Consider the following 27601-nt stretch of genomic DNA (forward strand, 5'->3'; position numbering starts at 1 on the left):
TTGTTGCCGTTCTAAAACAACAGATCCTTGTTTTTATTAAAATAAAATCAGACTTTATATTTCCTACTAGTGACCACAGATTTTATTAGACAAATTGACAACTGTTGCTGCCGGATTTCATAACTTGCTATCATAAGCTAATTCTACCACAACTGAATGAAAAACCTACTGTAAATGAAAAACTAATAATAAACTACCCAGTTTATCATAGCCATAAACTAATTCTACCACAAGAAAAAATCTATAAAACAGTGATTCCTGAGATTAGGGACAAAACAGGTTTTAATTTTCAAAAAAGTATTTTTTGATTTTTCAAAAACATATTTACATATAATTGTTACACACATATGTGTTAAAAAATGCAGAATCATACTTTTGTTGTATAAACATTGCCTTGGTTTGTCTTTTAGTCAGTTGGGTTAACACTTGTATGCATATTTTTAACCCCCAAATTGGGTTTTATCTGACAGACATGTTTTGACCCTTATCTCAAGAATCACTGAAAAATCATTATTCTGACATTTTAATGTTCCAAAGCATTTGTATTATTAATTGTAACCTGTAACCTCACAAGCTAATGTCTTCCTAAGTGGCATTTGACTACCGCTGTATTAGCTAGACATTTATTTTTATAGACAGTTATTTTTTACTCATTACCTTAGAGATAGCATGAGGAGGTTAGTGATTTGGGAGGGATAGAGAGTGGAGCCACTTCTCGGCCGCATCAAAACGAGCCAGTTGACCTGATTCAGACATCTTAGGGTTAGGGTTAGACATCTTAGGATGTCTGAATCTAGGATGCCCTGGAGCAGATGCAGAACATGTTGGAGAACTAACTGCTCTCAGTTGGCATAGCCTCAGTGTTCCCTTTATTGACCACTGAGAGGGAGATCTTGTCCACTTAGACTGTGGCAGGAAATTAATGGTGGATACTTGAATAGAGGAAAAAAAAACAAAATAATAGTTATACAAATGAATATACAATATGTGAAAATAGAGTAAGTCTCAAAAGGTTTGCTAAAAACTGTAAATAAGAGAATGGATAGTATTTGTCAGCTGTCATAGGGCGAGAGGCGTACCCCGCCTATGGGGTACACTATGACAGCTGGGATAGGCTCCAGCGCCCCCCGCAACCCTGAAAAGGATAAGCGGAAGCGAATGGATGGATAGTTAACAAATGAATTGTGAGCTTTTTTATCAAGTCATTTTCTCTGTCATATTTTCAGGAATGCACGAAGAAAAATGTGTCCTGAAGCAGCAGAGGAGCCATCTGTGATTAAATCTCGAGTAGGCCTGTTTTGGCTTAAAAAGACAGAGACTGTGCAGGATGAGAAGGTGGACGGAGATTATGGACTAATTATAAATGGGCACAGTTTGGTAAGAAGGCTTTTTTAGGCACATTATTGTTTTCAGCAACCACTGAGAAACCTCTGCAGGTTGACCTGTTTTGTTTTGTTTATTTTATTTATGTAGCTTCAACAGTAGAGGTTGCAAACTGTGTAATCAGAAAGTACATATTGTTTTTTTAAAGTCTGATTCTCTTATGTTTCTTAAACTTAGAAATGAATATAGAAATGAATAGAATTCTCTTGAGGTTTTAAGGTTGCACTACAGAGTCTTGACAGATGACCTAACTCCAATCCCTTCTTCCCTTCATCATCAGGCCTTTGCACTGGAGAAGAACTTGAGGTTGGAGCTGCTGAGGACAGCATGCATGTGTCAGACAGTGATTTGCTGCAGGGTCACTCCTTTGCAGAAGGCCCAAGTGGTTCAACTGGTCAAGAAATACAAGCAGGCTGTCACTCTTGCCATTGGGGATGGGGCCAATGATGTCAGCATGATAAAGGGTAACCTGTGTGAAATTACTAATACACAAAGCTGTATTTTCATTACAACCAATCAGCTGGGAAATATGTAGTTGATATTGTGTATTTTGTTATGTATTTTATTTGCTTCCTTTTCTGCTTGTCAGCTGCTCATATTGGTGTGGGTATCAGTGGGCAGGAAGGCATGCAGGCAGTGCTGTCCAGCGACTTTTCCTTTGCCCAGTTCCGTTACCTTCAGCGCCTCCTGCTGGTGCATGGCCGCTGGTCCTACATACGCATGTACAAGTTCCTTGGATATTTCTTTTACAAGAACTTCACTTTTACGCTTGTCCAATTCTGGTACGCCTTCTTTTGTGGTTTTTCTGCAAAGGTGAGATATATGTATTGTAACTATACTATAATGTAATTTAAGTAGCTTTTTTAGTGGGACATAAAGTGTTTCTTGATTTCAATGAGAGAAATGCAAAAGAATTTCAAATGACCCAGGACAAAGGAAACAAGTAAAGTCACGTTCACATTTTCTTAATGTTGTTCTTATATGTTCATCATGGTTGTTCATAGACTGTGTATGATGAGTGGTTCATCACCTTCTACAACATGGTTTACACAGCTCTTCCAGTCCTTGGCATGTGTCTCTTTGACCAGGTATGTAGATTACAATTAACTATCAGTTTTTGGTTGACTTACATAAACCATACTCAGGTCTCTGTGTCCACTGAGCTTTCTCATCTCTTTCTCGAAACCTTGTTTTGTGCAGGATGTAAATGACCGTTGGAGTTTACAGCATCCGGAGCTCTACGCTCCAGGCCAGAAGAACCAATACTTCAATAAGAAAGCTTTTGTGAGGTATCTGATTCATGGCTGCTATTGCTCCTTAATCATCTTCTTTATCCCATGGGCTTCCATGAATGACGCAGTCAGAAATGATGGAAAAGACATTGTGAGCCATCCATCTTTTGCTTTCCTGCTACAGACCTGTTTGCTTGCTGTGGTGCACACACAGGTGAGAACATAGAGAAGCACAGAACTATTTATCCCCTTTTTTTCTTTCTTTTTTTGTCAATAAACTGCAGTGCTTTGAGAAAACATCACATTTGACAGCTTGATTTTATAGATTTCTATATCATAAATCCATGCACCCTTGCTGGACACTTCACTATGTGCACATTGTTACAATTAGTTTGGACCCCGTTTTCACTGCAGAACTGCATTTAATCATTATGGCAAAGATTCAACAAGGTGCTGGAAACATTCCTCAGAGATGTAGGTCCATATTGACATGACAGCATAACACATTTGCATATTTGTCAGCTGCACATCCATAATGCAATTCTCTCATTGCACCACATTCCAAAAAGGGCCATATTGAATTGAGATCTGGTGATTGTAGAGGCCATTTGAGTATAGTGAAGTCATTGTCATGTTCAAAGAACCAAATTGAGATGATTTGAGTTTTGACGTGGTGCTCTATCCTGCTTGAAGAAGCCATCAGAAGATGGGAGTACTGTGGTAATACAGAGATGGACATGGTCAGCATCAGTACTAAACAATCCTGAGCTGGTACTAACTAGGGGTGGGTTTCAATAACTGATTTTCCAATTAAAGTTGATTTTAGCTTTAATAAAGCGATATTGATTCATTAAAATCCTGAATCGATATTGAAATATAAATGTATTTTGCCAGAAATGCCAGAATCTCAGGTTAAACCTCACAAAACTATTTCAACAACCACCAAACAGCTAACGCAGTAAATGAAAGCAGGTAAACGGATTCAGCAAAAAGACGTAAACGCAAAGCGCGGACCCGACGCATCAGAATCAGTGAGATGTGGCTTTCTTGCCCGACGGCACACAGACATGCAGTTGGAGCTGAAGGCCGACAGCTCACAGATTCTGATGCGTCGGGTCCGCGCTTTGTGTTTACGTCTTTTTTTGCGCTAGATTCTGAAGCTGCAGGTTTCATCACTCTCCAACCAAAATTAACTGAACCAGCAGCAAAACAAGATCAAAACTAAGTTTCACATTTCGCTTCACATAAACATCGTCATGAATTCCCTCCTACTTTTGCTGTTTTGCTTCCACCACAATAAAATCACACTTTGTAGGGCTCTCTCTCCCTCTCTGTGTACTTTAAGAACAGTTTCCCATCTAAAAATCTCTAATTTTTTGCATTATTCGCTTGCTTATTACCCACCAGTCTACCCTGTTGGCCACTGTTTTTTTTTCTTTGTTAATGACTTCCGACAAGAAAGCCTCGGTTCTGCTTTTTAATACCGAAGAAATGTAAACTTTTTAAAACTATGCCAAATTGCAAACGCTTAGTTGTGTCTCTAATAAAACCTCTGCAACTTTGCTCAGCTTCATTTCAGCAGCATCAGGTAATGTTCATATGTTGAGTCATGGTTTTCTTTCGTTTTTGTTCTACTGGAGAATATTTTTAAAGTTATCTGCTACTAAAAAGTCAGGGCAGGAAAAATTTCCTTCATGTTTTTCTGTGTTTTAGCCTCAGTTACTTTGACACAAAGGCATCCGCTGTGATGCCCTCACGTCTGATGAAGTCTCACAAGTGTCAGTACTGATAAAAGATCAGAATTATAATATTTCTGACTGTCTGAGGCAAAATTTCCCCAATTCGAATCGAACCAAATCGAAATCGTGGATTGATTCCAATTCACAAGGTCCTGACCTTGTGAATCGGAATCCAATCGATTCTAGAAGTCAGTGACAATACCCAGCCCTAGTACTAACAGTGTGCCAATAAAATATTCCCCACACTATTTGACCTGTGTTGATATAATGGAAGATGGATCCATGTTTTCATGTTTACACTAAATTCTGATTGTAGCATCCAAATGTTAATTCAGAACCTGAGACTCATCAGAGCAGCCAGTGATTTTCAATGTTCTGTTGTCTGATTTGGGTGATCCCTTGCAAACTATACTCATGGTTTTCTGTTATTAGCTGACAGGAGTATTACCCAGTGTGGTCTTCTGCTGCTGTAGCCCATAGTTTGATGTGTTGTGTGTTTAGTGATGTTCTTCTGCATACCTTAGTTGTAACAACTGGTTGTTTGAGTTACTGTTGCATTCCTATCAGCTCAAAGCAGTGCTGCCATTCTCCTCTGACCTCTGACATCAAGGAATTTTTGTCCAGCAAACTGCTGATCACTAGATATTTTCTGTTTTGGACCATTCTTTGTAAACCATAGAGATGCTTGTGTAGAAAAATCCCAGTAGATCAGCAGTTTTTAAAATACTCGGTTGAAATGGTGTACCTAACAAAGTGGCAGTATATTAGTCTGTTGTAACAGATAGACTTCCATTCTATCTCAGTCAGTAATTTTAATTGTGCACCAGGACACTAACAATGGTGATTATAATAATAACAATAATAGTAGTAGTAATAATAACAATAATAATAATAATAATAATAATGATAATAATAATAATAACAATAATGTTCTACTTTTCAGCTGTGTGTTGACACCTATTACTGGACAGCAGTGAACCATTTTTTTGTGTTGTTAAGCACGATAGGCTACTTTGCCATCTCAGTCACCATGTACAGCAATGGCATGTTTTATGTCTTCCCGTCTTCTTTCCCCTTAATTGGTAAGTACATTTAATGCATTTAGTAAGGAGGCTACTTTAATGTTAACTTTCTGAAGTTTTTTTCTATTCTAAAATTTTTGTACGTTAAAGGAGACCTGAGTATATGACTCATGTGATTGTGTCCTTTTTGGATTTTAGGCGCAGCAAGAAATACTTTGAACCAGCCTATAGTGTGGCTCACCATATTCCTGACATTCCTCCTCTGTATCCTGCCTGTTGTTGCTTTCCGCTTCATTTTTATACAGCTTCGCCCTACCATTAATGACAAGGTAAGAAAAAAAAATAAACTGAACACATAAAGCATCTAAGACTTTCTTGTCTTCTATGCACCCTGTGCACTATAAAGTAGCATGTAATTTAACTGAGTTTGAATAAATGTATCCATAGTAAAAAAAAAAAGAGTTTGCATTAAAAAAACAAAAACAAGCCCATGTTTCTTTTTTTCTAGGTGAGGTATAAGATGCGTACAGAGGAGTTGCCTGCACCTGCACCTCGTCTCCCACTGAGAAGGCGTAGTACTCGGTCAGGCTACGCCTTCTCTCACTCCCAGGGCTACGGTGATCTGGTAACATCTAGAAAATTCCTGATAAAACGCTCCACCAAGAGAGCCCCTCTGTTCACCCAGACAGACTCTTCCATATTTCAAAATCAGCCACAGCACTACCGCACTATTGCTGAGGAGCCTGAGGAGCCACAGAGTCCCTAGCCTGGTACACAGTACACAGGTACTGAAAGACTACAGACATAACTTCATAATTTTGGAGCCAACCTGGCACTGAAGACAAACAAAACAGGGTAAATTTAAAATATATTGTGGTTTCCAGATAAAGTCTGTATGTGAAACACTGTGTCAGCATAAAATCTAATGGTGTCTTACAATGTGTGAATGTTGATTTGTTGTTTTTATGTAAAATGCTGAGTCGTTATAAAAATGAAAAAAATAAAAAAATAAAATTTGCTTGGTTCTGAAGTAGATTTTCCAACAACATAGCTTAGAAATAAAAATTTATTTATTTATTTTGACTTTTAATGCATTGTATATAACAAACATTTAAATGAGAACACAGTTCACTTCTAATATACTATAAAAGTAGATTTAAAACAAAACTTAAGTTTTAAAGTTGAACAGGTTTCATAAAAAATAAAAAGGATATTATCCTGTTCTATGCATCAAACTGCCTCTTGTTGATAGTGTGTGTGTATGGTGAGTGGCTGATCACCTTAGACAACATGGTTTCATACAGTTGTGTAACACTCAGACTCATTCTGAGAAAAAATACAAAAACCTATACTTACAAAACACGCAACTGCAATGAGATTGTGTGCTGCACACAGATTTCTTTTGCCTTTATTGGTTGTTTTATTTCCTATATGGTGAAATGTAAAGAGCAAGAATGACAAACTTTTGATTTTGTTTCCAGTTGAAATCTGTTTTCATGCCCCCCTTCCCCCCTTCATTTTTACATGTATAGTTGACACACTGTGGTTATTTGTATGAGGATTTTTGTGTGTGCTGTTATTCTGTGTTAATAATTTAACATTCAGTCATTCATGAACGCGTGACTTAACTTAACCTGGTACTACAACATTCACAGTGTTCACAGTGTACAGCCAGTCATTAATCTTATCTCTGTAACTGTTCTTTTTTTTTTTTTTACCTTTTCATAACCCTATCTTTAAAAACAGGAACCAAAGGTGGAAAGAAACACTTCCAAAAACAACAAGTCAGTTAAGTCCTTTATGGCATTAATATGTATTTTGTCAGTTATAAAATCTGAAGACAGAAACTGGGATAATGAAAAAAACGTGTTTTTTATTTTTATTTTTAAATTTTATAATTTAAATTTGGTAAGGTATTGAATGCTGGAAAAGGTGTCTAAAAAAGAATATATCTATCATTTGTAATCCAGGCTTCAAGCAGATTTTGATTAGGCCTATAGTCATTTACAGTTGTTAATCCACAAATTCTATTCAAAGCAAAAAATAAAGAACTACCAGGTAATATTCAGAGTATGTTTTTTTAAAAGAAGGAAGTTATAAATTAAGGGGTTTTTGTAACTTCAAAACAGGGAAGGTACGTACTACAAGAAAAAGCTTTGGTGTTTCTGTTCATGGAGTGAAACTGTGGAACAGTCTGAATATGGAATTAAAGCAATGTCCAAACATTAAACAGTTCAAAAAGAGTTATAAAAATATGATCTTCTCGAACTATAAAGAAAGGGAAAATATCGAAATTAAGTGAATGTCTCTACTTAAAAAAAATCATGATGTGATATTATAGTATATCAGAATTCTGTTCACTATTTTTATTACAGATTATATCAGTAAGGAAGCTGACTAAATATTAACTGATAATTTATGGCAAAGGGGTGGGATTAAATAAGTGTTTACCTTATCCCACTCCCTTTCAACATGTAAATGAATCAGAATGGTAGCAATATTGAAATGTATTGACTTTTGTATAGTATTTTTTTTCTCTCTCTTATTTTGTTTTCTAAATGTACCCGTATATTGTTTACATGTTTGAAATAAATTAACAATCAATCAATCAATCAATCAATCAATCCATTGGACCATGCGTCAGGATGGCTTTACTCATTTTCTTCATAATGTTAAGACTTTGCTCATACTCTGAGTGACAAATTGCACTTTTTAGTTCCAGTTGATCATCATTAGTCACCTGAGCTGTAATGCATTTGTTTATGAAAAACACAGAAGCATTGGTGGGGCTGGTATAGTGTATGTGTGAGCTTCCTCTTTGCCAGTAGAGCCCTTCAAAATTTACTTTCTCACCTTGGTGATTTCTTATTGCCTTTATCAATCAAGGCCAAAGCATTTTATCTGCTGAAAATGTTCAAGAGGTTGTTACAGTTCCTGACTGTATCTGTCAGTAGGCCGAAGTTCCTCTCAACGGCTACATGAATCTGACAGCAGTTTTATGTCACACTAGTTTCTCAACCTCTTGTTAACCTTATTTTTTTCTGTCTGTCCTGTAATGCTGAAAGAATCTAAGTGTATCTCAGTCACACACTGCGCAAAGAACAATTAGTTCTGTGTCAAAAAAAGGTGAATCAAAGAAAAAGTCTTTTAAATAAATGTCAGGTGTTATTTTGATAAGCTTATTTTCATCCCGTGTGTTTTGACCCTTTAAGGGACGACACAATGAATACTTCAAATTTAGGAGATTTGGGGAAAGCTGATTCAACTATTCCTTTCTGCCAGGGTTCCTTCAGTAACAAATAATGTCTCCTGTGTTACTGCAGTAGGCTTCAAACAGGACAGAACATCTACCTGTTGTGAATCATCCGTCTGCTCCTGTTTCACGTGTGGTTTCATCCTCTTTATTAGGAAGTGTTAGATCACAAAGCTCAGCCTTCTTCCTGATACTTCACATCCTTGTGTTGCGGATCAACACAGTTTACTTTATTCACTGTATGCATAAGTTTAGACCACATTGGACCAGCTAATGGCCGCTATCAAAGAACTGGCCCTTCAGTTTTACTCTCATTACTGCAAATTCTGTATTATGCTCCAACAGTTATTAAATTCTAATGGGTTACAGATCAGATTTTCTCTTTCCTCACAGCCTTTCTTTTAATCTTGACAAATACAATAACTTATCTATGATATGCCTTTCCATTATTTTGAGATCAGACTGTTAAATGTCAGCAAGCTCCATATTTGGTGACAATCAGTATAACAATGCATTATTTTTTTATGCTTATGAATGAGTCAAAACGTGACCTGAATTTAAGTCAACTGCTCAATTTGAGCATGCGCATCTGTCACGGGGTGTGTTACATACCTGACCGCCCAGGTCACAACCGTAATGCTACCTCTGATTGGCTGAACTTCTTCCCAGTTATTGCTGTTTTACCGCACCTACATCCTACACTGAGTCGCCATCCAGGTCCAAAGATCACTGCACTGTTCAAACAAGCCCTGAGTTGCTAGGTGGAGGGGCATCACAGCCCAGTTCTTCCTGGATGAACCTGAAAGCTCTACTGTAGGCACCTCTCCCACCACTTGGTACCTGGATTGGTACCTAGCGTGGGTTAACTTTATCAAAGGCAGAAATAAAAGGAAACTTTAAAATCTTAAAAACCTCTTTTTTTCCAGCCTGTGCTTGTGTGTGAGCAGGACTTTGAGGACAGAGGAAATCATAATTTTGTTGAGGTATGTGGCTGATTTACATTTCAGACCGTAGAAGTGTGTTTGATATCCTGAATGTCATGAATAATTTTCACAAACAAGCTCACAATTTGAACTCTTGAAGTTTGACCTAGATAGGTCAGATTCACAACAGTTATTTAATATTATTAATATTTAATATTAAATCAGTCTTAACGAAAAACAAGCCAATAAACTTAACAAAATTTATTGGCTTCTTTTTATGCTTGAAGATTCCATAAATTTATTAGGTAGCATTAGAGGTTATTGTCTAACCTCAGACTCACTTCATTATTTTTAAATTGCTATTGATTACACTGTCAACATTTCCTATTCTCACTGTTTCTATTCAGAACTTTACTTTGCAAAAAGAAAACATGATGAAAAACACAAGCAGTACTTGTATGTTATAATGGAGACTTAAAGGTGATGAACAAGCCTGGTTGACTGGCAGAAATGATTAAAACGGGAGTGGTTTTATGTCTTTATAGCTTGGTAACACAAATAAAGTCTGGAGAGTGGGTGTACAGCGCAGTGAAATGTATTTGCCGCCTTCTTAACTTCTTTTTTCTTGCACATTTGTCACAGAATAATTTTTTATGTTAGACTAAGATAACTGAGAATGTAAATGCAGTTTTTAAATGATGATTATTTTCATTAAGGTAAGCTAGCCTATGTGGAAAAGGTAATTGCCCCCTAATCATAACACCAGGTTGTGCCACCCTTGTCAGCAAGAACTGCAATCAAGCATTTGTAATATCTGAGAATGAGTCTTTCACGTGGCTGGGGAGGAATTCTGGCCCACTCGTCTTTACAGCATTGTTTTAATTCATTCATGCTGGTGTGTTTTTGAGTGTGCTTGAACTTCATGGCACAAACATTTTTTTCTAGTATAATGCAGAATTAATACTTCCATCTGTTACAGCAACTTGTCCAGGTTCAGCAGCCTAGATAACAGCAAAAGCAGCCCCAGACCATCATGCTACTACCACAGCAATATGTGACTGTTGGTGTGATGTTCTTTTTATGAAATGCTTTGTTAGTTTTATGCCAGATGTAACAGGATATATTTTTCAAGTAAGTCCACTGAATGTTTTCCCAAAAGTCTTGAAGATTATCAAGATGTTTTTTGGCAGGTTTGAGACAAGTCTTTGTGTTGTTTTTGGTCAGCAATGGTTTTAACCTTGGAGCTCTACCATAGACGCCATTTTTGTCCAGTCTCTTATTGTTGAATCTTGAACATTGACCTTAACTGAAGCAAGTCAGGCCTGCAGCTCTTAAATGTATTTTTCTGGATTCGTCTGTGGCTTCATGCAATCTCTAAGGAATTTTGCTAGACTGGCCACTCCTGGGAAGGGTCATCATTTTAAAAATTGTATTTTGTATTTACTCTGTCTAATTTTCAAATCTATTTACCCTATATCTATATAGTTATATTTAGTAGTAATAAATAAAGTATAGATAGATAGATATAGTATGTAGATGATGGTAGTTGATTACTACCACCATCAGCACTGTGCTGTTTTGGTGAAAGAACAGTGTCTGTCATCAGTCAGCGGCTATATTCACCCAATATATTAAAAAAATAAAATAATGAATTGAACAGATTGCATGTAAAACTTTAAGCTTTTTTAAGATGCTGTCAGAGCTTTTAAGTGTTTTTTTTTTTTTTTCATTTTTATTTCCATCTCACTTTCAGGAGTCTGTTATGCCAAGTGTTGCCTACATGTTGACCACCTGTACTTTTTTCTATTAATCCTTAAATCCTATTAATTGTTAAATATTTACATACATTTTTTTTTTTTTTTACAGTGAATCACAATTCTACTCAAACATGACCTTCCATGTATTAACTGATTCCCTCTTGCTTTTGCAACAGTTTCTCTTTTCATTTGCTTTTTCGATATATGTAAGCCACAAAGGAATGACTCTTTGCCTCGCTACATAGGTCACTGTCATAAAAACACATGCATGCTTTCCCTAGGTTGTAAAACATGGAAATACTGACATAAAGATGGGATCTGTAGTGTCACGCTTTAACCGGGTACGTGGAAAAGGGAAAAGCGAAGGTAAGCTCTGATGCATGCAGACTTTCTACTATGGGCTGAATAACTGTTATGTTTATCAGGGTTTTCTTGTTTGATAATATTCCTGGACTACTGGGTTTTGAAACTTTTGTAAATTTAAGTTGTAAGTAGGAATTGGAGTAAACATTTTTTTAGAGTAGATTTTTTTTTTTCCGTAGCGCTCCTTTAACTTATTGTAAACTCTCGCCCTCCGTCTTTTATTTTCACAGAGGAGAGACGCTTAAAAGCTAATGACAGACCTTTCAATTTATCTCATGGCTATGCTGTAAGTATAAAAACAAATCTTATTATGAATATTCATTAAATACCATGGATATAGGAGATTGTTTGAAAGTCGTACTGAGATCAAAAGCATAGATTGCTACTTCACTGTAATATTTACAGACATATTTAAATACTGTCAATCACAAATGTGTCTTTGAGGTTTTTTTTATTTTTTTGGTTATTTGGTTATGAAAATTACATACATCTCAGAGACTAATATCTGGAAATTTCCTCTACTTTAGAACAATGCCATCAGGACCTCCAAATACAACATCTTCACCTTCCTGCCGCTTAATTTATTTGAGCAGTTCAGAAGACTGGCTAATGCCTACTTCCTCTTCCTCCTTATCCTTCAGGTATCTCTACAGAAAGTGTAGAACCATTTCTGCACATTGTGGAAACATTGTCAGTAAAATGTCCATGCGTAATGCAATTTAAGTTTATTTAGCTTGCAGATGATCAAGCTAAATGATCATTGTACTAAAATAGTGTGTGTCTTTGTGTGTGTGTCCACAGTTAATCCCACAAATCTCCTCTTTGTCATGGTTCACCACAGCCGTCCCTTTGGTTTTTGTGCTGTCTATATCGGCAGTCAAGGATGCCAATGATGACATAGTAAGCAGAAATTATAAAAATTGGAAACAGAATTGAAATCGTATTTAACTAAAAGAGAATCTCACTCAGTATTAGGAAAGAGAAAAAATAAGGAACTAAAATCAGATTTGTAAGCAAACAATGTTTTCTCTTGTATCAACTGAGCAGAACAGACACAAATGTGACAGACAAGTGAATAACCGAAAGGTGGACATCCTCATGGATGGCCAGTAAGTCTTTGGAAACCCAAATGAAAAAAAGAACAACTTTTGTGTGAAGAATGATGCAGTTTTGGATTCATTTCTGTGTTTTATGTCTTTGTTCCTTTTCCCGACAGACTAAAAAATGAAAAATGGATGAATGTTCAGGTTGGGGACATAGTCAAACTGGAGAATAATGAGTTTGTCACAGTAAGTTTGGGGAGGCTATAGTAAAGATTTAAAGCAAGTGAAAACAATTAAATTCAAAAGTTTCAATCTACTGGACTATACTTATTGCTTTCATTAGGCAGACCTTCTGTTGCTGTCTAGCAGTGAGCCCCTTAATTTAGTTTATGTGGAAACAGCTGAATTAGACGGGTGAGTGTGGAGTACTGTGCAAAAGCCTGTGTATGTTAGCATAATGGCTAATTTCTAACAATGCCTTACATTTCCCTTACCTTTTTCATGTCCTCTTGGTCTCCCCCAGAGAAACTAATCTGAAGGTAAAACAGGCTCTGACTGTAACCGGAGAGTTGGGAGACAACATTGAGGCATTGGCTGCCTTTAATGGTGAGAAGATACAGAAACAGAAACAACAGAAAAAAATTGTCTTGAATGAAAATTTTACAGTACAGTCCTGTGAATAATGTTTTTGAGGCTATGTCTATAAAATCCCAATTTCAATAAAGTGATGACAGTGTGCAAAACAATACAATGATATGCATTATCATGATGCAACAAAACTCTTCTGCCCTCAGCTGAATGTCTCTATCCGACTTGTGCAGAAAGCTAAACATTAAATGGCTTCAGTGAAGACTCAGGAGACTGTGTCACATTCTTCAGAGCTTTACTGATTTGCGCCATTTATAAATTCTTTCATTCTTTTGTAAAACTGTAATAACAGAAATAGAGTACAGTGTATTTAGTCTCCATACAAATACACAAATGGTACAGTCAACATTGTTGTCATGAGTAAACAGTCACTACACAAGCTCAACATCGACAATACACTGGCATTGCATGTCAAGAAATACAGCTAACACCATACGCTGGTATGTTTCATGCTAACAGGCTAAACAAAGCACCAACAGCTAGCTTACACTAGTAATGTAACAAACTTTTTAAACACAAAAGAAAGTCATCCCTTCACTGAACAAGGTACTAATAAGTGAGATCAATCAATCAATTTTGCCACACTTACAGATTATGCCTTTTCAAGAGCAATAGATGCAGGAATTGTCAGAGACACGGAGAAATGGACCTTCCCTGTCGAACACTGGGAGAAAAACTCCCGCTTGTGCTTTTACATGGTGCTTCCCCTGTTAACCCACTAGATGGCAGGCTTTGCCATGAGAAGATCAGGAATAAACATATTTACTGACACGTTGATACAATTTCTTTCAGAACAATGACTATTACCTGTCATATAACAAACTTATAACATACCTCAGAAATACCCGCGAGACAGAATAAAAACATCACATTTTTAAATTGAGACGTTTTACAATTTCATGAATATTAACTAATGTTAATAGCACTGCATTAAAATCAGGCATGGTTCTGTCAATGAAATCACTGCACGAGCTCAGGAACATTTTCAGAAATTGCTTTTTCTGTGGCCAAATTTAATTGAAATTTCAAGTTACGTTTGAAAAATAAAGCCCCATCTTCTGTATTAAAGAGGAGAGTGCTTGTTCAGCAGCAATTACAATTACTGCATACTGTATCGAGTCGTATAGAGGTACATTAGTGGATGGGAAATTGGCAGCTGCACATTTGGAAAGGCACGACTGAGGATAAAAGGTATAACCAGGTTTTAATGCAACATCCCATCCAGATTGTGTCTTTTTCAAATGATAGGCTTTGCATATTTTAGCAGGATGCTAAACCTCATACTGCATGGCTTCAAAGTAGAATAGTTTGAGTGTAGTTTATCTTGCTTACCAGCTCACCTTTTTTTTAAATAAATGCTGACTTCTCTCCTTATTCTCTCCTTATTCATTCTTTTATTTCTTTCTTGATACTCTAAATATACTTTTCTGAGGAAAGCTATCACTCACAGTGTCCTTTAACAGTAACCGACTGTGCTGTAAAGAAGAAGGGGTGGATCTTTTTGACCAGGCAAATGAATTACAACAGAAATAAAAGGAAGAAATTCAAACTAAAGCAAACATTTCATTCCAGGCTTGCAAGGGCCTTTCCCACCATTGGTGCCCTGGCTAGTATGTCACACTTTTTCCTCCCCTATGAGGCGCATGCAAGTTGCTCCCATCACATTCAAAATGACCCCAAAAATATGTTAGAGAACTTAAAAGATTGTCACATTGAATTTGAATTGTATTCTGTATTCTGCAGCTAGGTTTGAGGAAGTGGAGCTATACACGAGCTTATTCCCTTGAAAACTGGGAACTTTAATTAAAAATCTGTTGCTGACACCTCTGTTTCTCAGGTGAAGTGCGATGTGAACCTCCCAACAACCGTCTCGACAAGTTCAAAGGGACCCTGACGGTGAACGATAACATCTATGCTTTGGACAATGACAAAATGCTGCTCAGAGGCTGCACTCTCAGGAACACTGAGTGGTGCTTCGGTCTGGTAATTTTTGGAGGTATGCTAGCTGGCTACTAGTACTGCAGTTGTGTACAGTTTGCAATGGACAAGATTCTTTTTGGATTTAACCTTTATGATTTACTCTGATAATAATGTAAATACACACAGTAAAGTAGAGGATGGATGGGCCTCTTGAGTAAAGTGTGCGAAGGTATCCAAAGGGTGCATGTGTTACCCATTAGACTTGTTAAAGTGTCCAGCTTTTGAAAGTGAAATAGCCTAACTATTTATATCTACCTGCATTGTAAAACCAGTTGTAGTGGACGTATATAAAATACTATTTTATTGTTGCAATTTTTTTTAGCACAATTTATTAGCTAAATTAGGAATTTAATTTGGAAGGAATTTAACCTCTGAATCTTCCTTCTAACCAATCGGACTATAGAAGAATCAGCTTTAACGTGTCGCACTAACTGCCATCTCAGTTACTGTTTTGTCCAGAAATAATTTGGGAATACATCTATCAATTGCCATATCTCTTTTTGAGGTACAGGATATTATGGGACTCACAAAAACTCTTTCTGAGAATCAACTTCAACCAAATTCACACATTTGTTAGAGGTTTCACAGTTTCTATTATAGAGGCGAGGGTCTCTTCCTTGTACTAAAGTCTACTACAGTGTGTTGTGTAAAAGCAAAAAAAACCCTGTATTTTTTTCTTTTACTACTTTCTCCTACTACTAAACAGTCTGTAAACCTTCTAAAAACTGTAACTGTAACACCAGTATTGTCAGTGTGTCTCAACATGACAACATGAACCTCTACAGGTCCTGACACTAAGCTGATGCAGAACAGCGGAAAGTCAGTATTCAAACGGACCAGCATTGATAACCTGATGAATATCCTTGTGCTGTGTGTGAGTTTATACACATGTATCTATAAATGTTTTAAAGATGACTCATAATAATATATTACGTTCATAAAAACATTAATTACTCACATGCAGATTTGTGATCTCTTCACTCAATCAGATCTTCGGTTTCCTGGCATTTATGTGCTCCATTATGGCCATTTTAAATGCATTCTGGGAAGCAAACGAGGGCTCTTTGTTCACTGTGTTTCTTCCTCGTGAAGCGGGCATTGATGCTCATCTCTCATCGTTCCTCACCTTCTGGTCTTATGTCATCGTTCTTAACACAGTGGTACCAATTTCTCTCTACGTCAGGTAAGTTTCAGTACAGAAAAACCTTGACAATTGTTTCATGTTTTGACCAACTGACCAATTTGTGTTACAAATTTAGCGTGGAAGTCATTCGTCTGGGAAACAGCTTCTTCATAGACTGGGACAGGAAGATGTACTATCCTAAGAATGATACTCCAGCTCAGGCAAGAACCACCACACTCAATGAGGAGCTCGGCCAGATTAAATACATCTTCAGTGACAAGACTGGCACTCTGACACAGAACATCATGACTTTCAACAAGTGCTCCATTAATGGAAAAGCTTATGGTGAGCAGCTTTGCTTGTGTAAAAATTAGTGAGCCAAACGGAAACACAAGCACTGGTTGAAAAACTGATTTTTACGGTACATTTATCTTCTATTAAGGGGACCTCTATGACTTCTCTGGACAAAGAGTGGAAATTACAGAGGTGAGAGGAAACTGCATGATTACCCTGTTTGTGAACTTTGTTTAAAGGAAGTATTGATCCAACTTTGTTGCTTTTGGCTTTTCCTGCAGAGGACAGAGAGAGTGGATTTCTCCTGGAACAATCTGGCAGATCCAAAGTTCAGCTTTCATGACCACAGTCTGGTGGAGATGGTGAGAAGTGGAAACCCTGAGACTCAGGAGTTCTTCCGCTTGCTATCCCTGTGTCACACTGTCATGCCTGAGGAAAAGAAAGAGGGTGAGGGGTCCCCTTAAAGACATCTTTTATTTAATAAAACTCTTTAAAAGCAGTTGATAGCAGAACTGCTTTGCAGCAAATGTCTTGATAATTAAATATGTTTTTTTTTTAATAGAGCCTAGTCTGGAATACTACAGAGTGACTGTTTTTCTTTTTTCTTTTAATCGCCACTATTACTATTTAAGGATAAGTTCTCCATTATATATGTAGGGCATATAAAAAAACAAAACCAAACCAAACAAATTGACTTTTATAGTCCTCAAATGCACAATTTTCACATTTTCAGTTACCACTACACTAATATCATGTAATGTTTATGTGGCAGGAGAGCTTAATTATCAGGCTCAGTCACCTGATGAAGGCGCTCTGGTAACTGCTGCAAGAAACTTTGGATTTGTGTTCCGATCACGCACACCAGAGACCATCACAGTCGTAGAGATGGGCAAACAAGTCATCTATGAACTTCTGGCTGTTCTGGACTTCAATAATGTGAGGAAGAGGATGTCAGTGATAGGTGAGATAAAGGGGCAGCAAGATGTTTAATTTCTAAACTTTCTTTTTATCACAGAGAAGATATTTGATAATTTTCTTTAATATTTTATTAATTTTCTGATTAAAGATCTATTTACATAATAATCTAATTAAAAATATAATTTAAAAATATCGTCTTTCCATTCAACTTTTTATTTTATAACCTAGGGCCAGCTGCTCGGTACCTACCTGTGATACATTTCTGAATAGCATAATTGTAACTTTCCGTGTCATTTACAGTGCGTAGCCCAGAGGGGAAGTTGAGTCTATACTGCAAAGGTGCGGACACCATCATCTTGGAAAGACTGGACCCCTCCTGTAACAAACTGATGAAGTTGACCACAAATCACCTCAATGTGAGCGATCCATAGCTTATACCAGCAGCTTGAAGCTAAAGTCAATAGTATTATTTTTTTAATTAATTTCAGTTATCAAACAAAAATAGGAGTATGCAGGTGATGGCCTCCGTACACTGGCTTTGGCCTACAAGGATTTAGATGAGAGCTACATGAAAGATTGGACACAGCGCCACCATGAGGCCAGCATCGCCATGGAGGGACGTGAAGAAAAACTTGATGAACTTTCTGAAGAGATAGAAAAAGATATGATGGTTAGTCCAAAAACCCTTTCCATGTTGCTAGATAGACCGACAACAGTTTGCTGGTTGATTGCCTGTGAGCACTTTGGCAGAATTGATACTTGATTTTCCACTAGAGTTACAGTTAAATGCGCATTCTTTAACTATCATTTGTGATAAATGCAAAGGATGGCTTCATTGCTTTCAGCATCAGTTTAAATGATAACTACATTTGTGGCTTTAGTTGTTGGGGGCGACAGCTGTGGAGGACAAGTTGCAAGACGGTGTGCCACAGACCATTGAGCAACTGGCTAAAGCTGACATCAAAATCTGGGTGTTAACTGGAGATAAGCAAGGTCAGTGTCAACATACTGTGTCATCTATTCAAACCACTCATTTCAAAATGGATAAACAATACTGCCATATGATATACAGTTAAAAAAATGTATTACACCACAGTGACTGAGATTTTTTTTTTTCTTCAACAGAGACAGCAGAAAACATTGGTTATTCCTGTAACATGCTAAGAGAGGAGATGAAGGATGTCTTCTTTGTTTCAGCAAACACTGCTGAAGGAGTCAAAGAGGAGCTACAGTGAGTCAGTTAGAACCAGATGATGATTGTATTCTGCCAATCGGAGGCTGTTTCAGCATATGAATTAGTGAGATAATTTGTCACTATGAACTTCAATAAACTTACTAGAAAAACATGACCAATAACTCATTCATCACAAATTCAAGCCTTAATGTGTTCCTTTTCCTGTATACAAAACCCTGCCCTTTAGTTACTTTTCTACAGCTGTAAAGCAAATAGGTAGTTGTTGCCGTTCTAAAACAACAGATCCTTGTTTTTATTAAAATAAAATCAGACTTTATATTTCCTACTAGTGACCACAGAGGAGCTACTGTGAGTGTATTAGAAATTTAAACATACTTAAAATAACTAAGAAAGTTATGACCATTATTTAATTAGGAACAAACTGGCACATATTTGAAGCTTTTTGTTACTGTACCGGTACTTTCAAATAAACATAGCCCATAAAATAATAGAAACTGTCACCATCTTATTTTCTAACTAAACTATCATAAGCTAATTCTAACATAAATAAATAAATTACGTAAAAATCGGACATAAGATAAAAATAATAGTAATGAAGAAAAAGAAGAAGATGGGTTAAGAGTTGTAAGATTTTAAGGTTTTTTAAAATATATTTAAAATAGTTTCCTCTGTCCACATATTTTCAGGAATGCTCGAAGGAAAATGTGTCCAGAAGCAGCAGAGGAGCCATCTGTGACTACATCCCGTGGAGGCTTGTTTTGGGTTGAAAAAATGGAGACTGTGCAGGATGAGAAGGTGGATGGAGATTATGGACTAATTATAAATGGGCACAGTTTGGTAAGAAGCTGCTGAAGCCACAAGAATTGTTTCTTGTGTTCTTCTTTCTCACTTGTGCTTGCATACATGTATTAATCACCCAATGTTTGAAATAGATTTTATATGTGTATAGGCAGTGCTTAATTTGAGGTATGACTTATTCTGGATGTGATATGCCTGGATGAGTGCAGCCTGCAGCTGAGCAGGGATCATCGGTTGTGGCTGCCTCTGATAAACACATCCAATAGCATGTTAGAGGCATGTTTATTGGAGACATATCAGGACAAAATGCTGGCCAAGAAATTGTCTGGTTATGTTCCTGATCCTGAACAGGTTGCGATACATTGGCTGAGTTGTGGCGGGGGTACTCCTGTACAGTCAGCCACAAGCAGGGTGCTGCTGCTAGAATGACACAAGCTCAGAAGTACCTCATCTTGGTACTTCTACTTGGTACTTCAGCTTGCCAATAGCATAACTTTGGTCAGCTTTAGCCAGTCGCAGCACTGATGACAAACGTGTTACATTCACTGCTTTTTTGTGTGTGTTCTGAGACCAGTAGTTTAAGAATGCAGTAAACTGTACCAATTCTGAAGTGTGCAAGTAATTAAAACCAGTCAGCCAGATCTGAAAACTACTCACAGAATTTTTTTAAGTGATTAAAATGAGAAATTTATAGAATTTTAATTTAAATGTAAATAGCATTAAACATATACACTTTGGAATTTAATATTTGTATACTAATATGATTATTAAAATTTACCTGTCTTAAGAGACTTTCTTTTTGGTGGCCATTTTGAGGTGATAAGGTTGCGCCAGGGAGGCTTGGCAGATGACCTCATTGCACTACTGTAATCCTTTCTTCCCTTCATCATCAGGCCTTTGCACTGGAGAAGAACCTGAGGCTGGAGCTGCTGAGGACAGCATGCATGTGTCAGACAGTGATTTGCTGCAGGGTCACTCCTTTGCAGAAGGCCCAAGTGGTTCAGCTGGTCAAGAAATACAAGCAGGCTATCACTCTTGCTATTGGGGATGGAGCCAATGATGTCAGCATGATAAAGGGTAACTGTATTTTTACTACAACTAACCAGCTGGGAAATATGTAGCTACTGTTACTGATCCTGGCCATTTTATTTCTTCCTTTTCTGTGTGTCAGCTGCTCATATTGGTGTAGGTATCAGTGGACAGGAAGGCATGCAGGCAGTCCTCTCCAGTGACTTTTCCTTTGCCCAGTTCCGTTACCTTCAGCGCCTCCTGCTGGTGCATGGCCGCTGGTCCTACATCCGCATGTGCAAGTTCCTTGGATATTTCTTTTACAAGAACTTCACTTTTGCCCTTATGCATTTCTGGTACGCCTTCTTTTGCGGTTTCTCAGCACAGGTGAGATATATGCATTGTAAATGTACAGTGAAATGTAAATGTTTATATGCAGTTTGAGAAAACAGAAGGAAATATAGTAAGGAACAAAAATGAGCAGAATAACAAAAAGACCATATAGCCAGCCTGCAGAAAAACATGGATATACCGGTCAGTTGCTGATTGGCTGCTGAAGCCCTGTATTGGACAGGTTAGAGTGCTCAGTTATCAGTTTATGCTAGCATCTTGTTTAGCAAGCTGCATTCATGGACTGTATAGCTGCATTGCACAGACAAAACTGATAATTTATCCGACTATAATTTAAATGGGTGATTTTTATCTCAGGCTAACCTGTATGGTTGCCATGAAGGAGGATGCATGCTCTAATTCATTTTAATAAGGTAGACTATGGGAATTTACTTTTTTGAGCCAGCTTCAAGGATCTACAGTTTTTGTCCCTTTATTGCATTGGCTTTCTTTTCAGCCTTGGAAGTTTGCCATTTGCATATAATATAAACTTACCCAAAACAACACAAAAACAAAAGAAATAGAGAGAATTTTAAATAAAATAAAATAAACGTAGAGTTGTAACTAAACTTTTCACAAGCAAAAAGCAAACTCTGTAGCCAGTAGCGGTTTTAGATACGGGCGACACGGGCGGTTGCCCGGGGCGGCATCGTGGTGGGGGGCGGCATCACGGGCATCGGCAAAAAAAAAAAAAAAAAAAAATGCTCGTATTCATGCTGCCCCAACGTCAGCCAGCGCATATTGGGAATGGCATGAGCTCCGATTAGTTTTCTATCGCCCATTTGCTGGGAGTAAGGGCGCCCTCCGTTTGCGAGGTGCGCCTGCTGCTTGCGGCACAGGGAGGAGAGGGCGGGGCGGCGGGGGATTCTCTGACCGGCTGGAGCAGCATCTAATAACCAACTCGCAAAGTAAAACAAAATAAAAACAAACCAACAAACACGAAAACACCAGACATCATGATACAGACTTATAATTTGCACCGATGTTTTTTCGAAATTCTATACACGAAAAGTGAGCGCGAGAGCCCTCGGTGCGCCTGCGCGCTGCTGAAGTCAAAGTAAACTTTATTGTCATCTCCGCTACATACAGTCCAGTATATAGAGAGACGAGACGACGAGGCTCCAGTTACAGCAGTTCAAGTAAACAAACAATAAATATAAGAAGAGTAACAAAATAAATATACACTTTAGGACTCGGGGTAAAGGGATCAATAACAATTTAAAATTTATAATTTATAATTTACAGTTTGATGATTTAAAGTCTCACACACACAACCCGTCGAAAGGGGGGGGGCTGCTTCCAAATAGAGCACATTTCATTCATAATGTTGTAAATCCAAGTCCATTGTATATTCATGATTTGAATCCTGGGTTGTGTGAAATCCCAGAAATACACCCTAGACAAAGTGAATCTGTGAACTAAGGTGTAGGTCTGTTAGGTTATGTTGTGGCGATCCTCTGGTTGAGGGATGGGTGTTCATACTGGAGTGCAAAATTAAAACCAATGGAAGATGGACAAGAAAAGTTCAAAGCCATCAGGTGCTCAGTTTAGAAAAAAGAGAAAAGAAGAGGAAGAGAAACAAGCAAAAGATACAGGTAAGCAGATGTGTCATTGGATAATGGCAGGTCATCCTGAAACAATCAGAATCAGAATACTTTATTAATCCCTAAGGAAATTATCTGGGTTACAGTTGCTCCAAGAAGAAATGGTAAAAATAGCAACAGTAACAGACTAAACTCCAAACAATTTTGCCGTTTGTATACTATGCATACTTTCTCTTCATATGTGTGTGTGTACAACAGTTTTATGTTAATGTACAATCCTTAATATGTTTTGTGTGTGTGTGTGTGGGGGAGGGGGGGGGGGGGCAGAGGGAGTGTTCGCCCAGGGCGCCAAACAGGCTAGGACCGCCACTGTCTGTAGCCAGTCATGGTGTGTTAATTATTTATATAAACACTGTTGTAGTTTTTGTGCTGGGAGATTTTTTTGAATGATTTATCTCTATCTCAGAGTGAAAACCAGTTCCTCACCAACAATTCCAGGACAAATGTATATAAGTAAATTCATATAATTCCTTTAATGCTACATTCATGCATATTCTGGTTATCTACAGACTGTGTATGACGAGATGTTCATCACCTTCTACAACACAATTTACACAGCTCTTCCTGTCCTCGGCTTGAGCCTCTTTGAACAGGTATGTGTAGCCAGCTAAGGCTGGTAGGTCTAAACATCTCACCTTAAAGTTCTTTCACATACAAAGACGAGGGGAGCAAGTGAATCAGCGCTCAGGGCCCAGAGACTAAGCAGGTCTTAAATACACCATTTATTCCCAAGAAGGAAGGAAAACCGGAATTACAAACACAATTTTAAAAGGACCCTTATGCAATAAAAACATTCTCAGTATGCTAAAATTCCTGCCGACAGGAATAAATATACACTATTCCCAAAAAATAATACAACATTTCTCACACACTGAAATCCCCCCCACAGTCCCGTGATACCACTGTCCACCCCGCTCAGGCAAATGGTCCTTATCTTTAAAACCAGGAGAGGAATTCCTCTTCCGAGATAGAGAACATACCAGCCAGAAAACCAAGGAGGAAGCTCCTGTCTCGGCCCTGTCTCTTCCTGATGGGCAAGTCGCCACGGAGCCCAGCTGCACTCTACACTTGGGCTCTCGATTACTGCAGACGTGGCCTCCCTCGTAGCACCGCCCTGAAACAGACAGACACTGACCATTAACGTTGTCAGCACGGCTGCTGCAACACTCCCCTGGCAAAGCTGCACCTGGCGCAGAACAGTGGGGAAAGTGATATTCACGGATGCAGGCAGAGGTGCACATCTGCCCTGCTGTTGATTACACACGTCGCCTCCCACTATCGTTCTTCTTGCTGTCAGGACTGGGTCGCTGTGTTATGCTGGCTGGTCCGTCGCGAATGACCCGTCGCACTCCACGATCAGGCAGCAGGTCCTTCTTTGCCCGCGCTGGCTTGCAGGCGTTTCTTCCTTCCTCCTCTTTGCGCTCACCCTCTCCTCTAACAAGTTTGTTTGGTGGTTAATAGGCTGCCTCACGGCATGCCCACACTTCAACAGGTGCCTACTATTGTCCGCCACAGTGGATTAAAAGGATATTGTGCAACAACACTAAAACATGCAATATAAATATCAAAGATAAAACCACGCAATGTAAATATCAGAATAAAACCATGCAAATAAAATCAGTACTCTATGCACCAATACACACTATGATCAAAACAACATTAACCATAAAACACACAAATTTCCACTGTGTGACATATGCAGCAGAAAATTATTCACCATGTTTAGGTGTAATTTTTATGTCATATCCTAGTGCCTGCATCAACCAGGCTTTCTCATCTCTTTCTCGAAACCTTGTTTTCTGCAGGATGTAAATGATCGCTGGAGTTTACAGCACCCTCAGCTCTACGCTCCAGGCCAGAAGAACCAATACTTCAATAAGAAAGCTTTTGTGAGGTGTGTGATACACAGCTGCTACAGTTCCTTAATCCTCTTCTTTATTCCCTGGGCTTCCATGCATGACACAGTCAGAGATGACGGAAAAGACATTGCCGACTATCAGTCGTTTGCTTTACTGGCACAGACCTGCCTGCTTATTGTGGTGTTCGCACAGGTAAGAAATACAACTCTTGTTGTCAGAAGCATTATAGCATGCTTGGCAATGACATATTTGCTTTGCAATAAAAGAAAATGACAGAGACATTGCAACACTGTTTGTCCTCTGTTTCTGTTAGTTTGCACTACAAATCAGTGAACAGCTTTTTAAATGTGTAAACATTATATTTGTAGGATTGCCTTTTTAATTTATATATGTATGTATCCCATACCACAGTATAAAATTATACTTAGCTCAGTCACTGAACACTTTTAAAAACACTATTTTTCAGCTGTTTCTTGACACCTATTACTGGACAGCAATAAACCAGTTATTTGTGTGGGGAAGTATTGCGATCTACTTTGCCATCACATTCACCATGTACAGCAGCGGCATGTTTTTGATCTTCACGTCTGCTTTCCCCTTCACTGGTAAGTAGATCTGCCATGGAGGCTACTTGGTGTGGTCCACTTGATTTTTGTGAAATTAAACCATGTCAAGTTATTTCCGTTTTAACATTTGGCTGATTGATACAGTGTAAATAGGTCAGCGTTTCCATGTATTCCAATTTTTGGGGGGGATTTAGTGTTTATCACTTACATATGCAGATTCTAATGCTGTAACTTACAACAATTCTTTTACTTTGTTTTTAATTGCTGGTCCAATATTTGTTTGGATTCCAGGCACAGCAAGAAACTCTTTGAACCAGCCTAACATATGGCTCACCATATTCCTGAGTTCGCTCCTCTGTGTCCTGCCTGTGGTAGCATTTCGTTTCATTCTCATACAGCTTCGCCCTACCATCAACGACGAGGTGAGGAAAATATTAGACAGACATTAAAGCCGTAAATAAGGATGTTAACTGATGTAATGTTGTGCAAAAAACTAAATAAATATTAAAGTCATCTAACTTGTTTCTTTCTAGGTGAGAGCTAAGGCGCGAAAAGAGGCATTGCCAGCACCTGCTCCTCGTCGCACACTGAAAAAGCGAGTCACCAGGCGGTCAGGCTATGCTTTCTCACACGCTCAGGGCTATGGTGCTCTGGTAATGTCTCATAAATTCCTGCTGAAAGGACACATGAGAAGACTAGCTCTGTTTGACCACACCGATTCTCCCATGGTTCAAAATCAGCCACAGCATTACCGCACTATTACTGAGGAGTCAGAGTCACAGAGCCCATAGCCTGGAAGTTTGCAGGGACTGAAACACTTCAGATATACATATATATTTCATAATTCTGAAGCTGAATCAACAGTCATGAGAGGATAACCAGGGTAAATTCTGCTTTCTAGGTCAAACTTTTACACTCAAAACTGAGTCAGTATAAAGATTCATGGTGTTTTAAAGTACTGTGCAAAACTCTTGCATCAATCCTCAAAATGGGAACTAGGTGCAACAGTTTTTTTTAAAAATTTGTGTTAAACTTAAACACAAATACATGGAAATACACTCTATAAAGCAAAAGGTTTGTACACTTCTAACAAGCTCGAAAGTCAATATCTGTATGACCACCTTTGTTCTTCAGCATTGCCTTAGCTCTCTTAACCAAGCCTTCTTGTAGTTAAGTCGTCTTCAGGAATAGTTCTCCAATCTGGACATTCAAAGCCCTTCTTCTCCATCAAGATGATCCCACACTGTTTCAGTATTACTTAGGTCTGTGCTCCAATCTATGATTGTTTTTGTTGTTGTTGTTGTTGTTATTTTTATACTCTGACAGTGTGTTTCACATCATTTTCATACTGGAAATGGTGGCTCAAAATGTGACGGTACTTTTCTATGTTCATAATTACATCAATTCTCGAAGGTTCCCACTGGCACTGGTTAAAATCTAGCCCTAAACCATCACAGAACATCTACTGTGTTTTACAGATGGCTGTAGACCTCTTTACTGGTTTCACTGTGCATATTGATGACACTTAGTGATACTGATACTGATTAAATTTGGATTAATTAATCCATAAGACCTGTTGTCACTGACTAAGTTGAGTAATATGGCATAGATTAGCCTTTTCCCCTTGTTTTCCTTTCTTAACAAAGGCTGCTTGAGAGCCAATCTTACACTGAGAACATTTCTGATTAGCCTTTAGTGAACAGATGGATCAACTGAAGGTCTGTGTCAGGTCTTTGGTGGATTTCCCACCCCTATTTCTTAAGTTCAGGATTTTCAGGTACTGTTCATGTGTGGTAGATAGTTGGTTGACCTGTCACTTCTTCTTTAGTCCTTCACTTGCTCAGTTTCATTCAGTTGGGTTTGCTTTTTAAAACTCTAAAAATTAATCGGTCTGTGTTAACTGGCTTAAAGAACAAAAACATTCATCTGAACATCAGGGCGAGGACAGGACTGAATGGGTGAAAAAGCAGTCAATATATAAAGACAAACTTTGAAAGAACCTTAGAAAGCCTGGGGAATTATTGCTCAAGACCATTTCAAAAAAGTTAAGAGAAAACGGTTCTCAAGACATGTGGACAGTACTGGATAACGGTTGATTTTGTTTTTTAATTAAGAATCATATGGTATGATTGATTTAAAGGGCTTAAGTGAGTCAGTGTTGGTTTGGTAAGAAGGCTATATGTTTGATCTGTTTGAAAATATGTTATAATGTTAACCTGAAATTAGTTAAAAGAGACAGAAAATTGTGACATTGTTCTTGGTTTCTGTCTCGTGTTGGGTTTTTTTTTTGTTGATTTTTAAAACTTGCCACCCGCTGAATTGAAAAAACTGGATTATTATACTACTTATGTTTACTGCATGTTTTTTCCTCAGGTGAAATGTCAGTGGTCACAAGATGTTAATCTGAAAAATTATAAATTGGTGATTTAATTTGAATTGAAATCTATTATACTGTTTTGTTTTTAGTTATAATAACTTTTTACATAAAGATATTTGAACATTG

At 37.9% G+C, this 27601-nt stretch overlaps 2 protein-coding genes across 3 annotated transcripts in view; both read left to right on the forward strand.

Annotated features, from left to right (window-relative positions):
* LOC116333440 (phospholipid-transporting ATPase ID-like) overlaps positions 1 to 7934 on the forward strand; it is a 66845-nt gene extending 58911 nt beyond the window's left edge. The window contains exons 21-28 of one of the 2 annotated variants that reach the window (XM_039615375.1): positions 1227 to 1377; positions 1664 to 1847; positions 1973 to 2196; positions 2388 to 2471; positions 2584 to 2829; positions 5298 to 5436; positions 5575 to 5705; positions 5885 to 7934. In XM_039615375.1, coding sequence (XP_039471309.1) covers positions 1227 to 1377; positions 1664 to 1847; positions 1973 to 2196; positions 2388 to 2471; positions 2584 to 2829; positions 5298 to 5436; positions 5575 to 5705; positions 5885 to 6142 — 1417 coding nt within the window. In that variant the 3' untranslated portion in view covers positions 6143 to 7934. The remainder of the gene's footprint in view (positions 1 to 1226; positions 1378 to 1663; positions 1848 to 1972; positions 2197 to 2387; positions 2472 to 2583; positions 2830 to 5297; positions 5437 to 5574; positions 5706 to 5884) is intronic. The other variant, XM_039615374.1, reaches the window with a different exon arrangement.
* Positions 7935 to 9378: 1444 nt separating this feature from the next.
* LOC116330822 (phospholipid-transporting ATPase ID-like) lies at positions 9379 to 27601 on the forward strand. Its single transcript, XM_039615377.1, has 28 exons — positions 9379 to 9612; positions 11591 to 11675; positions 11903 to 11958; positions 12200 to 12313; positions 12474 to 12572; positions 12720 to 12781; positions 12889 to 12961; positions 13059 to 13129; positions 13239 to 13321; positions 15201 to 15359; positions 16129 to 16217; positions 16333 to 16526; positions 16603 to 16811; positions 16909 to 16952; positions 17042 to 17207; positions 17533 to 17721; positions 17979 to 18094; positions 18184 to 18348; positions 18560 to 18671; positions 18804 to 18909; positions 19560 to 19710; positions 20565 to 20748; positions 20843 to 21066; positions 23183 to 23266; positions 24479 to 24724; positions 24999 to 25137; positions 25390 to 25520; positions 25632 to 27601. Exons 2-28 carry the CDS (start codon positions 11621 to 11623, stop codon positions 25887 to 25889), a joined length of 3579 nt encoding a protein of 1192 aa, XP_039471311.1. The 5' UTR covers positions 9379 to 9612; positions 11591 to 11620; the 3' UTR covers positions 25890 to 27601.

This window comes from Oreochromis aureus, linkage group 7, assembly GCF_013358895.1.
Source record: "Oreochromis aureus strain Israel breed Guangdong linkage group 7, ZZ_aureus, whole genome shotgun sequence".
Taxonomy (NCBI): Eukaryota; Metazoa; Chordata; class Actinopteri; order Cichliformes; family Cichlidae; genus Oreochromis; species Oreochromis aureus.

What these genes read in the sequence shown, in the direction of transcription:
- LOC116330822 (XM_039615377.1), top strand. Translation starts at nt 11,621, where the DNA reads ATGGGATCTGTAGTGTCACGCTTTAACCGGGTACGTGGAAAAGGGAAA. An exon ending in TGACCACAAATCACCTCAAT is followed by an intron (nt 18,095 to 18,183) that starts GTGAGCGATCCA and finishes AAACAAAAATAG; the next exon opens with GAGTATGCAGGTGATGGCCT. An exon ending in TTATAAATGGGCACAGTTTG is followed by an intron (nt 19,711 to 20,564) that starts GTAAGAAGCTGC and finishes CTTCATCATCAG; the next exon opens with GCCTTTGCACTGGAGAAGAA.